The following is a 15,401-nucleotide window of genomic DNA, read 5'->3' as shown; positions in this document are numbered from 1 at the left end:
CCGTGCAGAGGGGCTTCGCCCAAAAGATATGCCGAGCATATAGAACGGTCTCGCTCCATTCCGCTCTAGCGCTGACGGGCATACTTCCTCTCGACCTCCGTATCAAAGAGGCGGCCACAATCTTCGAGATCAGGAAAGGAAAAAAGAAGCACGCTTACGGAGATAGGGAGGTCGAGCGAGAGGTAGAGTTTACCAACACAGCACACCCAGCGCACAGACCCCACCTACAGTATAAACACCTGGAGAGTCAGGAGCAGATCGACAATCTGACAGACTTGGACACAAAAATTTATACGGACGGCAGCGGACTCGAGGGCAAGGTTGGAGCGGCGTTTTCCTTATGGAGAAACGAGCTCGAAACTGAGTCCAAAAAGTTTAAGCTGTCGTCCCATTGCACAGTCTTCCAAGCCGAGCTCCTGGCTCTCCGACATGCAATTGAGGCAGCCCGAGTAAAACCTGGATATTCCTTTGGAATATTCAGTGACTCAAGGGCTGCCCTGGACACTATATGTAGCAGTGAGACGAAACACCCGCTTGCAAAGCAGGCACAAGATGACATACGCCAAGCTATGCACACGGGAAAAACCGTCTCGCTATACTGGGTGAAAGCCCATGTAGGGATTATAGGAAACGAACGCGCGGACGAACTGGCAAAGCAGGCTGCGCTGCATATTAAAACTAAACCGGCATACGACCGATGTCCGATTCATTCATGAAGAGGCAAATCCGAGGAGATACCCTTCATGAATGGAATCGGAGATACACAGAGGGAACCACGGCATCCGGCACAAAACTGTTTCTTGCCGGACATATACACTGCACAAAAGTTCGTGAAGGCGACAACCCCCTGACATCCTCGTCACACAGCTGCTCACGGGGCACGGCGGTTTTCTCGGAGTACCCTGAATCGTTTCAAGTGCAAAGAGAAGCCGTCGTGCGTCTGTGACCCGGATGTCCTAGAAACGGTTGTACACGTCATATCGGAGTGTCCGGCACACTGTAGAGACCGACGGGACGCGGAGGCGAAAATGGGAGTCGCAATAGACAATAACAGCTTGGGTCAGCTCATCCGTCAGAAAGATACAAAGCAAATATTTATCGATTATTGTACCAAGATAATAAAAATAGTAAACAAAAGAAATAAGTAAATAAATACTATGAAATAAAGGAAATTTAAGATTTAACAATGTATAATAACGTAAAAGTAAGGAAAAATTGTATATGAATAACTGAAATGGGAAACACAAATAGTAATGGAAACAATACTTGTAATTTTAAAAAATGTAACTAAGCAATAAGAAAAGAAAAGAAACAGAACGAAACAAAGATAAAAGAAAAGGAAAAGAACAACCTCACCTGAAAAGAAAAACAGGAATAACACTAAAAGAGCTCATAAATGTCCCTGGCAATGACTCGCCAGGGGAATACGCAAATAAAAAAAAAAAAAAAAAAAAAAAAAAAAAAAAAAAAAAAAACCTAACCTAACCTAACCTAACCTAACCTAACCTAACCTAACCTAACCTAACCTAACCTAACCTAACCTAACCTAACCTAACCTAACCTAACCTAACCTAACCTAACCTAACCTAACCTAACCTAACCTAACCTAACCTAACCTAACCTAACCTAACCTAACCTAACCTAACCTAACCTAACCTAACCCAGTATAAGCCTAACTACGAACAACATCACATCGAGCTCCGACTAAAAAAATTCGCCAAAATTCCATCTTTGCGAATTCGCGTGTGAAAGTGGTCTTAAAAGTTTCCTCATATCCCAATTCACCAGGATTAGTGTGGGCAAGGTCGAAGGTCAAAGGTCGCGACTCCAAGAAGAAATCCAGTTTGCTGCAGTGCCAGTTGAAGGAGGTTAGCTCAATTATCAACTAATTATAACCAAAACATCGGCGCAAAGGAGACCCGTTTTTTGACGTATCGTCGAAGTCTGTCGGGCTCCTGGTTGCAGAGTTACGGTCCCCAAAAGTTTGTAAAAAAACACGTGGTCGTAACCTCAACTCACCACGAGGCGCATTGCTAACCTCCAAAGTTACACGCGGCGACAGACGTCAAGCTAAACGTCAGACGTCAATTAGACAAGTGACATCAAACGTCAAAGTCAATTGACATTGACAGCCACGAGACGTCAAAGTCACCGAAACGTCAACTGTCACAACTGTCATCTGTCATCTGTCACCTGTCATCCGCCACCTGACAGCGCAGCAACAAGCGAAGACCCCGGAGACGGCCTGAAGACCTCACACCTCAGAGCTGAAGACACCGCAGCGGCCCACCAGGTAAGTCCGAGGGAACTCCTGAACGACTTGTCCTAGGATAACCGGGTTTGGACAGTTCTGACTGGGAAATCCAGGACCTGTCACACCCCTATTATTCCCCTCACCCCCCCTCACCCCTCGACCAACCCCCCCCCTCCCCTCCTACCCCCCCCCCCCCGGCTCGAAACTGAGTCCAAAAAGTTTAAGCTGTCGTCCCATTGCACAGTCTTCCAAGCCGAGCTCCTGGCTCTCCGACATGCAATTGAGGCAGCCCGAGTAAAACCTGGATATTCCTTTGGAATATTCAGTGACTCAAGGGCTGCCCTGGACACTATATGTAGCAGTGAGACGAAACACCCGCTTGCAAAGCAGGCACAAGATGACATACGCCAAGCTATGCACACGGGAAAAACCGTCTCGCTATACTGGGTGAAAGCCCATGTAGGGATTATAGGAAACGAACGCGCGGACGAACTGGCAAAGCAGGCTGCGCTGCATATTAAAACTAAACCGGCATACGACCGATGTCCGATTTCATTCATGAAGAGGCAAATCCGAGGAGATACCCTTCATGAATGGAATCGGAGATACACAGAGGGAACCACGGCATCCGGCACAAAACTGTTTCTGCCGGACATATACACTGCACAAAAGTTCGTGAAGGCGACAACCCCTGACATCCTCGTCACACAGCTGCTCACGGGGCACGGCGGTTTCTCGGAGTACCTGAATCGTTTCAAGTGCAAAGAGAAGCCGTCGTGCGTCTGTGACCCGGATGTCCTAGAAACGGTTGTACACGTCATATCGGAGTGTCCGGCACACTGTAGAGACCGACGGGACGCGGAGGCGAAAATGGGAGTCGCAATAGACAATAACAGCTTGGGTCAGCTCATCCGTCAGAAAGATACAAAGCAAGTATTTATCGATTATTGTACCAAGATAATAAAAATAGTAAACAAAAGAAATAAGTAAATAAATACTATGAAATAAAGGAAATTTAAGATTTAACAATGTATAATAACGTAAAAGTAAGGAAAAATTGTATATGAATAACTGAAATGGGAAACACAAATAGAAATGGAAACTATAATTGTAATTTTAAAAATGTAACTAAGCAATAAGAAAAGAAAAGAAACAGAACGAAACAAAGATAAAAGAAAAGGAAAAGAACAACCTCACCTGAAAAGAAAAACAGGAATAACACTAAAAGAGCTCATAAATGTCCCTGGCAATGACTCGCCAGGGGAATACGCAAATAAAAAAAAAAAAAAAAAAAAAAAAAAAAAAAAAAAAAAAAAAAAAAAAAAACCTAACCTAACCTAACCTAACCTAACCTAACCTAACCTAACCTAACCTAACCTAACCTAACCTAACCTAACCTAACCTAACCTAACCTAACCTAACCTAACCTAACCTAACCTAACCTTTTTTTTTTTTTTTTTTTTTTTTTTTTTTTTAGGCGGGGGAATCCTCATGGACACCCGCCCTCCCGGGGGGGAGAACGGGTAGTGTCAGACTTTTACTGACTAAACCTAACCGCCGGGTGACGTCAGCCGCGTTTGATGCCGGCACGTGGAGTTACATGATATCACTACACTGTGCCGGCCGCGGGGATCCGCCGGCCGTTGAGTAGGGCCGGCGGCTCGCTTTCGCGTTTGTTTGTGGAGGCCGACGTGTAAAGAGCGTCGGCCTCCTCGCCTCGTAATGGGGTCGCACCCGTCACACCGAAATGCGACCCCCCGTCGTGGGTCTGTTTTGACGGGCGATATGCACCCCCGTGCCTATCGCCCAGACCCTAGCTAGGGCGGCAAGTTGCGCTCGTGCGCAGCACGTCGCCGCCCCATACGACGTCGGCGTATGGCGGGTGCGCTGGGATCTTCCTCCCGAGCGCGCTCCGCCGCCTCCTTCTGGACATGACTGTCTCTGCGAAGGAGGCCAATGCATTCCACGCTGCGCGACTGCTGATCGACGCAGCCACAACAGCCGGCAGCGCGGAAAGAGAAACCAAATTTAGCGCCGCCAGAAGGTCGGAGCGTGGCTCGGCAAAAGCCGGACATACGGCCAGAGTGTGCAATGCGGTGTCGTCTTCGTCACCGCACTCATGGCACGCAGTCGACTCCTCCCTCCTGACGACGCGACACAAAAAGTGATTGAAGGCCCCGTGGCCCGTTAACATCTGTGTGAGGCGGTAGGTTAAGACACCATACCGCCTCTCCGCCCATGGTTGTAGTACAGGGCGGATTGCCTCACATATAGCCCGCCCCGCCGTTGGTCGTGAGAGCCGCAGCTCCCAGTTCCTAAAGGTGACGAGGCGGGCTTGCTTCTTCCAAACTTCTTTCTGCCTTGGCGAGGGTTCAATGCCCCGGGACCGGAGCTCGGTGCTGCGGGTGTAAAGGTCCGCAAGCACCTTCGCTTCCAAATCCCAAGGCGGCGTCCCCGCCAAGGCCGTTGCTGCTTCGTGCCCGACAGTCCTATAGGCACGGACGATCCTGTTGGCGACAGCACGCTGCGCGCCAAGCAGGACCGCCCGACTGTCGGGCAACATCTTGTTTGCCCATATGGGTGCGCCGTAGAGGGCCATTGAGCGAATGACCCCCCCGTACAAACGGCGGCACCCTAAGTCGGGGCCCCCGACGTTCGGCAGCAGCCTCCCGAGAGCAGCTGCGGCAGCCCGGAGTCTGGGCGCCAGCCTTCGGAAGTGCTCCCGGAAGTTGAGCCTCCCGTCGAGGACCAAACCTAAATACTTCATAGTGCCTGACAGTGGGATACGGACACCTTCCACTGTCAGGCACGCGTCTTCTCCGATGGGTGGGCTCCGGGGGCCGTGTAGCAAAAGCGCCTCGGTCTTCCCCAGAGCCACGTCAAGTCCAAGCATCCGGATGCGACCTACGACGAGTTGCGTGCCGCAGGTCGCACGCCGGATGCATTCGGCGGGGTTCGCACCCCGCGCCAAAACCAGGGTGTCGTCCGCATAACAGACGACCCGCGTGCAGGGCAGGAGAGCACCTCGGAGGGTCCAATCGTACCCGATGTTCCACAAGAGGGGCCCCAAGACAGACCCCTGTGGAACACCGCGCCCGGTCTCCCACCTCTGCGGGCCGTTCTGCCCTACGAACGACACAAACCTCCCGGACAGGTAGTCCGCCACGACTCGTTGGAGATAGAGCGGCACCCCGTGGTATCGGAGCGCCGACTCTATGCACTGATGCGGCAGCGAATTGAAGGCGTTGGCGATGTCAAGTGAAACAGCCACCGCCACGCCCCCCTGTGCCACCGCATCCGTGGCGAACTCTTGTACAACTTTAACGGCGTCCACAGTGGACCGCCTCGCCCTGAATCCGAATTGGCAGTCCGACAGACTCGGACCCGTCCTTTCTAAATGCCGGACGATGCGGGCAGCGATGACACGCTCAAAGAGCTTGCCCGCCTCGTCCAGCAGGACGATCGGCCGATAGCCCGAGGGCGAGTCTGCCGGACGCCCCTCCTTTCGTATTAGTACCAACCGCCCCGTCTTCCATGTATCCGGGAATCTGCCCTCCTCCAAACAAGAGTTGAGCAGTCCCCGGAATCGACTTTCGAGTGGCCCCAGTGCCAGCGCAAGAGCGCGCGCCGGCACTCCGTCGGGGCCTGGGGCGGTCTTCTTCGGGCGAAGGCGGATTATGGACGCCTCCAGTTCCCCCTCCGTGATGGGCTCCAGTGACTCTGGCGCCCGAGGCGCTGCCACCACCGGAGGGAGAATCTGTGTCCTGTCCGGGAATAGGGACGAGACTACGGCTTGGAGCAGCTGGGGCTCCATGGTCTCCGTGATCGGGGGCCCGTTGGCGCGGAGCTTGTTCCGCGCCGCAAGGTACGGGCGCCCCCACGGATCCCGGTTGAGCTCCTCCAGCATCTCCTCTCTCCCTGCTGCCTTGGCCTGTATAATGGCCAGGCGGAGATTGCTCCTTGCCGTGCGGTAGCCTCATATAGGGAGGCCTCCCTCGTCTCGTCCCAACCTGGTCTTCCGGCGTGCCTGGAGCGGTAGCGGGTTAGGCCCGCTTGGCCCCAAAGCACGCCTCTCTGAGAGCTGCGATCTCGGCGACCACCAGTAAACTGACCGGCGGTTCGGCCGCCGTCGGACGCGAGGCATCGCGTGTCGCACACCAAGTTAAGGTGCGACAAAATAGCTCTGCCTCATCGTCAATTGAGCGGCCTGACACCGCCGGCATGCACCAATCGGCCACATGGCCGCCTCGATCAGCAGCTCCTGATCCATCTTCTGTAGGGCCCATCGTGGGCTTCCCGAGTCCGGTGTAAAGCGCCGGATCCCGGGTCCCCCAGGAGCGGAAACGCTGAACCGTATATATCGGTGGTCCGATAGCGTCTCCACCTCCTCGACGCGCCAATCACGAACGCGCTCCGCAATAGACGGAGCGCAAAACGACACGTCGACGATGGACCCTCCATTCTGCCGTACGCAGGTGTGGACCCTACCCCTATTCAGCAGGGCAAGGTCCAATCCGAGGGCCCACTCCTCCAAAGCTCCCCGCGCCGGTCGGTTGCCGGTTCCCCCCACGCTGTGCTCTTGGCGTTGAGGTCACCGAGCACGATGACCGGGCGAGGCGAGAGCGTCCGAACAAGGGCCTCGAGCTCGGCCATAAATGACTCGAACTCTGCCAGACCCCTGCTCGGCGAGAAGTAGACCCCTACGACTGCGTACGGCCCCCAAACAACTGCAACATATCCCGAACCCCTGCGGATGGTATGCAGGGGTCGGGAGTCCGCGCCCAAGGCGCTTATGACGGCGACGGAGCCGTCGAGATCCCCCGCCCAATTGGGACGAGGGGCGACAAAATAAGGCTCCGCCGCCACTCCAATATCAATGCTCCACTGCGCCAGCGACTGGAGAAACAGATCCTGCGCGCCGGCGCAGTGGTTCAAGTTCCCCTGGAGGAGGAAGTGTGGACGGACGTTATCCATTATTGTTCGTCCATCCGTTCCTCCTCACAGGGGTGCGCCTGTGATGTGGCCGCAATGGGGATTGCGGCCATCTTCTTCTTGATAAGTGCCGGGGGAGCACATCCCCGGCTGCCCATCTGGTGGGCGGCATTGCGGCCGAGCTCGGCGCATATGGCGCACTTGGCTGGCACCTTGCACTCCGCTGCCTTGTGCCCGGGCATCGCGCAGCGGTAACACAACCCACTGCGGTCTGTGGGGCACATACACACTGGCCTGGTGTGGCCTAGTGCGAGGCAGCGGAAGCACTTCATGGGCCGTGCATCAAGTTGCACGACCCGCGCCGAGCTCCATCCCACCAGGAACTTCTGCGTCCTAGTGGTGACAAGCCTTGCTGCCGCCTCAAGAGGGCACTTAAGCACGGTGCTGAATTTTGCACCGGGGCTAGGCCTCAACTCTCCAACCTTTAACTGGTCAGGAGTGCACTGGCCTTGACGTGTGGCGACGTCAAGAATGTCCTGCCGAGTGACGGACTCGTCGAGGTTCGACACCCGGAGCTCCGCGCACCTGACAGGTCTGGTCACCCTGACGTCGTCACCATATTTGGCCCTCAGCTGCTGCGCCATATCGTCGGCAGCCTCCTGACCAATATTCTTCGGGAGCTGGAGAATCCTAGCCCCCGTCTGCGCCCTCCTAATACGGATCGGGTCGGCAACCATATCGACCCCCATTTTGTCGAGGTCGATGGTCTGCCTCGCCTCCCTTAGGACCGTCTCATAAGTGAGAGCCTTTTGCGCCCCCTCCTCACTAATGGTGAGGACGACAGCAGCGGTACGGGCAAGACGCCTCTGCCGTTGCCCCCGTCTCCGCCGCGTCCTCCCCGACTCTTTTTTCGGCCCTGTCGCCTTTCGCCCCTCCTGCTTCTTGGTGGGAGGGGTTTTCTTGGCCGGCTTCGCCGCTGTTTTCTCCGGCGCCTTGGTTTTTGGCGCCTTCTTTTTCTTGTTGGAGACTGTGGTCCACCCTTCCTCCACAGTCTCAGAAGTGCCCGCTACCGGCGCCTCTTGTGGCGTCGGTGCCAGAGCCGGCGCCTCTTGTGGCGCGGCCTGCGGGACAGTTTTCTTTACCTTCCCCTTGGCCGGTTTAGGATCCGGCTTCGGGGTCGGCTTCGGCGCCTGTCGTGGCGCCGGCGTCGGCGCAGTCTTCAGCGCTGATGCTTTCAGGGCCGGGGCCGCCTTGAGGACCTGGTTGTACCCAGGCTTGGGCCCACGGCTTGCAGCCTCCGCCTCCGTGCGTCTTCTGTCCGCCGCCAATGGTGGACGCATTATAGGCTCCGGCGGGAGTCGACTGATGACCCCAGCCAGTTTTGCATCCATCATCGTCCCGACGGACAGCATGATGCGCTGCAATCTTTCCTCTTCGTCTTGGGGCGCTGGGGCAGTCCGCCTCTCCACGGACTTTCCCTGCGCCTCCTCAAGCGCGTTTAGCCGCTCAGTGAGGCGTTGATTTTCCTCAAGCAGCCTTTCCAATCGTTTATCGCTCGTTAGAGCGCGGACACCGCCCTGGATATCCTCCACGGCATCTTTAATCTTCTTGATCAGGCAGCCCTTAATGTTTTTTGAGGTGCGTGCCACCTCCAGGACCGCCATCACGCCGCCGTCGATTAACTCTTTGGCAGAGGAGGGGTCGAGCGGCTTGAGTCCGGACCTCATGAGGTCCCTTATCGCCGCCCTGGCGTCCCTTCCCTGCCTATCCTCCTCTTCTCTTATTGCGGAGGAATCGTCGGGCTGCTCCGTTTCAGCGGCCATCCTCCGTAATTCTTCACGCTGCTTATGCAGCCCAACGTAGCGCCCGTGGGTGATGCAGCCACGGGACCGTGTCGACGAAGTAAATGACACCTCGCTTTCACAGTCCGAGGCGGCTCCCACGGACAGCCTGTCGTCCGAAACATCCCGTCTGGGACGCTTTCGGTCCGAGCGACCTGCGGAACTATCGCGTGAGCGGCACGAAGTAAGCGCCGGCTCGACGATCTCCATACGTTCCTCCTGGCGTACCGAGGCGACACGCTCGAGTACAACCCGAGGTGACCTCACCGCCATTTCTCCTTCTAGACTCTGCCGAACAGTCGACCGAGTCGTCCTCCTACTCTCCTCGTTTGCACCCACTTTCTCATCGTTTTTAAAGTTTGAATTCTCCATAAAATTCCCACGAGTATGGGGGAAAGGTGCGTCGTCCCCGGCCAGTGCCCCCTGTAGCCGGGGAAGGTCTAGGAGTAACCCTTCCGAGGTGCGACATGTACCCCGTCGGGGGTTAACGCTCGTGACTGGTCTCCCACCAGCCATTCATCCCCTCGCCGCGTTATCCAATAGCTTGAGATTGGGGGTTTTTTATAGAGGTTTTCCGTCCTCGCGGTCCAACCGATAAAGGTCAGACCCCCGTTCCTGCGTAAGTCCACCCCTGACCTCGCTGCAGGTTTACGGTCTGGCCGACGGTGGCCTTTACAAGACCGCGTCCGGAGGCAGTGCAAGTGCACACCGGACCCGTCGCCCATCTCCGACTCCCCGCCCGCCGCCGCTACCCGGAATAAGCCCAGGACGCCGACGGGCTGCGACATCCAGCAAGCTGTGAACACTCACTGGACTCGCCCTACACCACGCCCGCTGCCGCTACTCGGAGTACGTCCGAGACGCCAGCGAACGCCCACCACGCGAAGGCCGAGACAACAACGACCCCCGCCAGTCTAACCCACAGGCTGTGGGAAGACACTCCCGCCCGCCGCCGCTACCCGGAATGAGTCCAGGACGCCGGCGGGCTGCGACGTCCAGCAAGCAGTTGACACTCACTGGACTCGCCTCTCCTCCCGACCTTCGGCCAACAAACAATGGCCGAAGTCCCCCTTCGCTCGAGCTCCACCGAACCACCCCTCGCTTGAGGAGGGCGGGAGCGAGCGTGTCCGGCCAGCAGTTGACACTGGCCGGACCCCTCGGCAGAAATTCGCCACGCACAACAATTGCCCCAAGTCGCGAGACGATTGTTATGCGTGCCCAGGGTGCACCGGCCCAACGACTGCTCTTCCCCCCGGACGTATCCGTAAGGGACCAGCAGCCGCCAGGCACACGAGGAGGTTTTCTGCCCTGCACCCCAACCTAACCTAACCTAACCTAACCTAACCTAACCTAACCTAACCTAACCTAACCTAACCTAACCTAACCTAACCTAACCTAACCTAACCTAACCCAGTATAAGCCTAACTACGAACAACATCACATCGAGCTCCGACTAAAAAAATTCGCCAAAATTCCATCTTTGCGAATTCGCGTGTGAAAGTGGTCTTAAAAGTTTCCTCATATCCCAATTCACCAGGATTAGTGTGGGCAAGGTCGAAGGTCAAAGGTCGCGACTCCAAGAAGAAATCCAGTTTGCTGCAGTGCCAGTTGAAGGAGGTTAGCTCAATTATCAACTAATTATAACCAAAACATCGGCGCAAAGGAGACCCGTTTTTTGACGTATCGTCGAAGTCTGTCGGGCTCCTGGTTGCAGAGTTACGGTCCCCAAAAGTTTGTAAAAAAACACGTGGTCGTAACCTCAACTCACCACGAGGCGCATTGCTAACCTCCAAAGTTACACGCGGCGACAGACGTCAAGCTAAACGTCAGACGTCAATTAGACAAGTGACATCAAACGTCAAAGTCAATTGACATTGACAGCCACGAGACGTCAAAGTCACCGAAACGTCAACTGTCACAACTGTCATCTGTCATCTGTCACCTGTCATCCGCCACCTGACAGCGCAGCAACAAGCGAAGACCCCGGAGACGGCCTGAAGACCTCACACCTCAGAGCTGAAGACACCGCAGCGGCCCACCAGGTAAGTCCGAGGGAACTCCTGAACGACTTGTCCTAGGATAACCGGGTTTGGACAGTTCTGACTGGGAAATCCAGGACCTGTCACACCCCTATTATTCCCCCCCCCCCCCCCCGAACACCACACGGGACCCTCCCCCCCTCCCCCCTCGGACGCCATTACCCCTCGGCCTGTATCTCGGGAACGGCTGGAGCTAGAAAACTGTGAGGGGTGTCGTTGAAATCGTCTCGACGAACTCTATCATCTGGCCCCTACAGTTTTTCACGAAAAATCCAGCCACCAGAAAAATCACCGGCAGGGAACTCAGAACCACATCACACGCCAAGGCATACTCCGTCAGCGGCAGCAGGACATCAGCAGCACGCGACGCAGCGGCAACAACATCGTCGTCACATTAAATAGTTATACGAGTCCATCACCGTAGGTAGTTTAGTTAATTAATTAAGTTATAATATTAAGTCATACAACACTAAATTAGCCTGTAAATTTACCTTATTTCTTCAATCTCCTATCTATCATAATGTCAGCCCCCATGAAAACTAACTCCGCCATCGCAAGCAAGGTCAAGCCGACGCGGTCGCTTCGGGAGAAGGTGCTGTCAAAGTCAGCGAAGTCTGTCGCCTCGGAAAGGTTGGCGCAACCATCGCAGACGTGCACAGCGGACCTAAAGCCGAAAGCGGCCTCGGTGTCAAACGCGGCGGACCAAAGGACGGCAGTGCTCCAACAGCTGAAGAGCCCCGTCACTGCTTACAGCTCGGCCTGCTCGGAAGCCTCCGACCAGCAACGCACGAGGGAAAACCAGCGAGTCTCGGAGATAGTAATTGAATGGGAACAGTGCAACGTCTCCCCACCCAAACACATTGTCACAGACGAGGAGGACTCAGACGCCTCGAGCCGGACAGACTACACGTCCGGCAGGAGGGCGAGCATCCTGTACAGGACACCGAAGAGAGGTACAGGTGTCCATATGGACCTCGCCACAAGAGAGGCGAATACCCTCCTCCAACAGGGAAAAGAGGCGTTGGAAGCGGCCGGCAACATGAAGCGGGAATGCAAGGCCACCGCTCAGGAAAGCCTTCAGGGCCTGTACGAGACGGTCCTCTCCTTGTCGGACTCCAGGGCCAGGCACAAATATAACCTGGAGAAGGAGAGGTCTCGGCACGCACAGGAGCTAGTGCGCGCAGAGCGGGCTCACACTCGGGACATGCTCGCTCTCAAAGAGACCCTCGCCACGGAGCTGTGTGGAGCAAGGGAGGACATACGGGACACCCTGAAGGCCACCAAGAACATCAGAGAGTGGCTAGGCTCGGAGACCCTCGAGGCGCTGAAAGCAAGCGCTGAAACGAAGAAAGGCGTCCAAGCGCTTGAGGCGACTATTAGGAAAGAGGCGGAGAGCACGCGTAAGGAGATAGCCAGAGGCTCTGGGTCGCCGGGAAAAGACATCCCGAACCCAATCCTTATGCGCCTCGAGCTGAATATCGCCAACATAACTAATCAGCTCGATACTCTCCGCAAACAGCTGGACCGCCTCAAGCAGACGCCAAAGACTCCAGCCACCAGCAGCAGCGCGCAGTCCATCCAGCACGAATGCTGCATCACCCCCGCAATGGTGACGGCCGCCTCCACGATGGAAAGACTGGAGGCACAAGTACTAAAATTAACCACACAACTCACCACACACATTAACACACCCCCTCCTCCTCAGCAAGACATCAGCCGACACTTCAAGCCACTGAAGGAGAAGCTACAGTCAGTGTCCTCTGATATCAGAGACCTCCGCGACAGGCCAGCCCCCACACCCGCAGCGCCAAACCTGACAGTTCGCTAACTGTCAAAGTCAATTTTCTACCGGTCGTATCTCCCAAACCATAGGTCCTGGAGGCCCGGGATTTTTTCTAGGCATAATAGCACGACTATATCTAGGACTTAGACTACAATTCAGACTTTTTCAGCGTCCTGAAATTTTCAGGACTTTTAACCCAACCATCCTGTAGAACGGAACGAGACCTTCTCAACGAGCCCTCGCGCGCTCTGATTGGACCATTGGTTCCGGAGATAATAGATATCAGAAATCCAGGCAGTTTTTTTATTGAAAAGTCTGGAATTTCGAACTTGAATATCTCCGGAACTACTTGGGCTAGGACAGTGGTGCTTGGGGTTTTCGGAATCGTCTCGCGAAGGGCTATAGGATGGTGCTATAATATTGACAAAAAAAAAAAAAAAAAAAATTTTTTTTGAATTTTTTTTATTGTTATTTTTATTTTTTTGTTTATTATTTTGTGTATTTTTTTAATACCGTGTGCTATAAACCCATTGTTGCTTGTCTGGACAAGACTCTACACGGTATAGAGTTTTTATTGACTATTAAAATTGCTGTTGCAACTGTTTAATGTTGCAGCATTAGTATAAGTTACTTTTGAATATTTTACTCGACCGACGACACATACCTCCAACCATAATGATGTCGGGAATAAGGACCCCTCCGAATAAAATGTCCAAATCCTCACCAAGGAAAACAGATTTAGGGGTAGTAGAAAGGAAAAGCATTGGCGACAGGATTGATGACTGGGAAGCTGCCAGGTCAGGCACCAACCCCAGCCCTTCAACCAAAACGCCAAGGACCCCTCCCCATAACACAACTGTATCACATCCCCAACGGCAAACCAAGACTAAAACTATCGAGGCTAGAGAATGCATAGCTAGAGCCAAACTCCACCTCAATAAAGCCGGTAATTTAAAGAGGGAAATAAAGGAAGAGGTCCTATCAGCGCTAACGAAACTCTATTCCCTCATAAAAGGAATTGAAATGGAGATGAAAGGAATGTCATCCGAACACGGCGTCCAAAGTAGCGCTGTTAACCAGAACTCGACAGTAACATCACGGGTGACTCCTGAGTCGGCTCCGCAGGCTGCCTTTATTGAGGAGCATGTGGAGCTTCTTCGTGAGAACACTCGGATGATGTCTGAACTCCGACAGGACATGCAGCAACAGAAGGCTCTCTTAGAACAGGTGACGACTACCACATACGCGAGTGTAACCGCGAACACGGCGGTGAAGAGCGACAGAACCCCAAAGGTAAGGGAAACGCTCCACTCCGTAATCATCACCTCGAAGGACGAGCAAGACACTGGAGACAATGTCTTAGCCAAAATTAGGGACGCCGTTGATGCCAAAGAAGGCTGGATAGAAGTTAGGAATGTGAGGAAAGCCAGAGACCGTAAAGTAATCATAGGAGTGAGCTCGAAAGCAGAACGAGAGAAGCTGAAAACTAAACTTACAGCGGCCAGTGACCACCTCAACGTGGAGGAAGTTAAAAATCGAGACCCACTGTTGATTCTGAAGGGAGTGCTCAATATGCACACTAATGAAGATATATTGAAGGCCCTTAAAAATCAAAACAAAGACCTTTTCCATGGGCTCGATAAAAACGAGGACCGAATCGAGATCCGCTACAGAAGGAGAGCACGAAATCCTCATACATGTCACGTAGTTCTCTGCGTTTCGCCGACCATCTGGCAGAAAGCTGTAACAAAGAAGATAGTGCAAATAGACCTGCAACCGATAAGGGTGGAGGACCAGACTCCGCTGGTTCAGTGCACGCGCTGCCTAGGCTACGACCACGGCAAGCGCTTCTGCGCTGACCCGGCGGATCTGTGCAGTCATTGCGGCGGTCCCCATATGAGGGCGGAATGTGCGGATTTTCTCGCTGGGACACTGCCAAAATGCAGGAACTGCGAGAGAGCAAAATTGAGCAACTCCGAACACAACGCATTCGACTCAGTCTGCCCGATAAGAAAGAAATGGGATGCCCTTGCTCGTTCAACTGTAGCATATTGCTAAAGGCTCCTCAAAAGTGAATACCCCATATCTAGTCGCACAGAGCAACCTCCAAAGGAAGAAGTTGGCAACACATGAGATTATGGTCGAATCACAAAAGCGTGGCATCGCGGTAGCGCTAATCCAGGAGCCTTATGTGGGGGCCTCTAAAAGAATGAGAGGCGGGAGGGGAATGCGCGTGTTCCAGGCCTCGGACGACACTGACGGAGTTGCTAAGGCAGCAATAGTGGTGTTCAACTCAGACCTGAACGTAGTTCAGCACCCTGAGTTGACCACCACAAATATGGTTGTTGTCGAGATAGAGACCGGGGCGTGGAGGATAGCACTAGTTTCCTTCTACTTCGAGCCCAATAATCCTATAGAACCCTACCTGGATCAACTGAGGCGCACGATAAGGTCACTGAGAGTGAATATAGTGCTAGGAGGAGACTCAAACGCCAAAAGTAGTTGGTGGGGAAGCCCAACCACTGATTCAAGGGGCGAAGACTTTGCCGGTG

General features: G+C 54.1%; 2 protein-coding genes across 2 annotated transcripts; both read left to right on the top strand.

The window, feature by feature from the left end:
- Nucleotides 1-69: 69 nt before the first annotated feature.
- On the top strand, nt 70-716 carry LOC113507322 (ribonuclease HI-like; the record flags this gene model as incomplete). Its single annotated transcript, XM_026890185.1, has 1 exon — nt 70-716. A coding segment is annotated over one exon (647 nt), but the record flags the coding sequence as incomplete, so codon positions are not given.
- Nucleotides 253-3,411, top strand: LOC113507325. Its single transcript, XM_026890189.1, has 2 exons — nt 253-374; nt 2,474-3,411. Exon 2 carries the CDS (start codon nt 2,669-2,671, stop codon nt 3,242-3,244), a length of 576 nt encoding a protein of 191 aa, XP_026745990.1. The 5' UTR covers nt 253-374; nt 2,474-2,668; the 3' UTR covers nt 3,245-3,411.
- Nucleotides 3,412-15,401: the final 11,990 nt, after the last annotated feature.

This window comes from Trichoplusia ni, unplaced genomic scaffold (assembly GCF_003590095.1).
Source record: "Trichoplusia ni isolate ovarian cell line Hi5 unplaced genomic scaffold, tn1 tig00001543, whole genome shotgun sequence".
NCBI classification, from domain to species: domain Eukaryota; kingdom Metazoa; phylum Arthropoda; class Insecta; order Lepidoptera; family Noctuidae; genus Trichoplusia; species Trichoplusia ni.
The sequence above is the reverse complement of the archived record's forward strand: the minus strand, read 5'-3'. Positions and strand labels throughout refer to the sequence as shown.

What these genes read in the sequence shown, in the direction of transcription:
- LOC113507325 (XM_026890189.1), top strand. Translation starts at nt 2,669, where the DNA reads ATGCACACGGGAAAAACCGTCTCGCTATACTGGGTGAAAGCCCATGTA.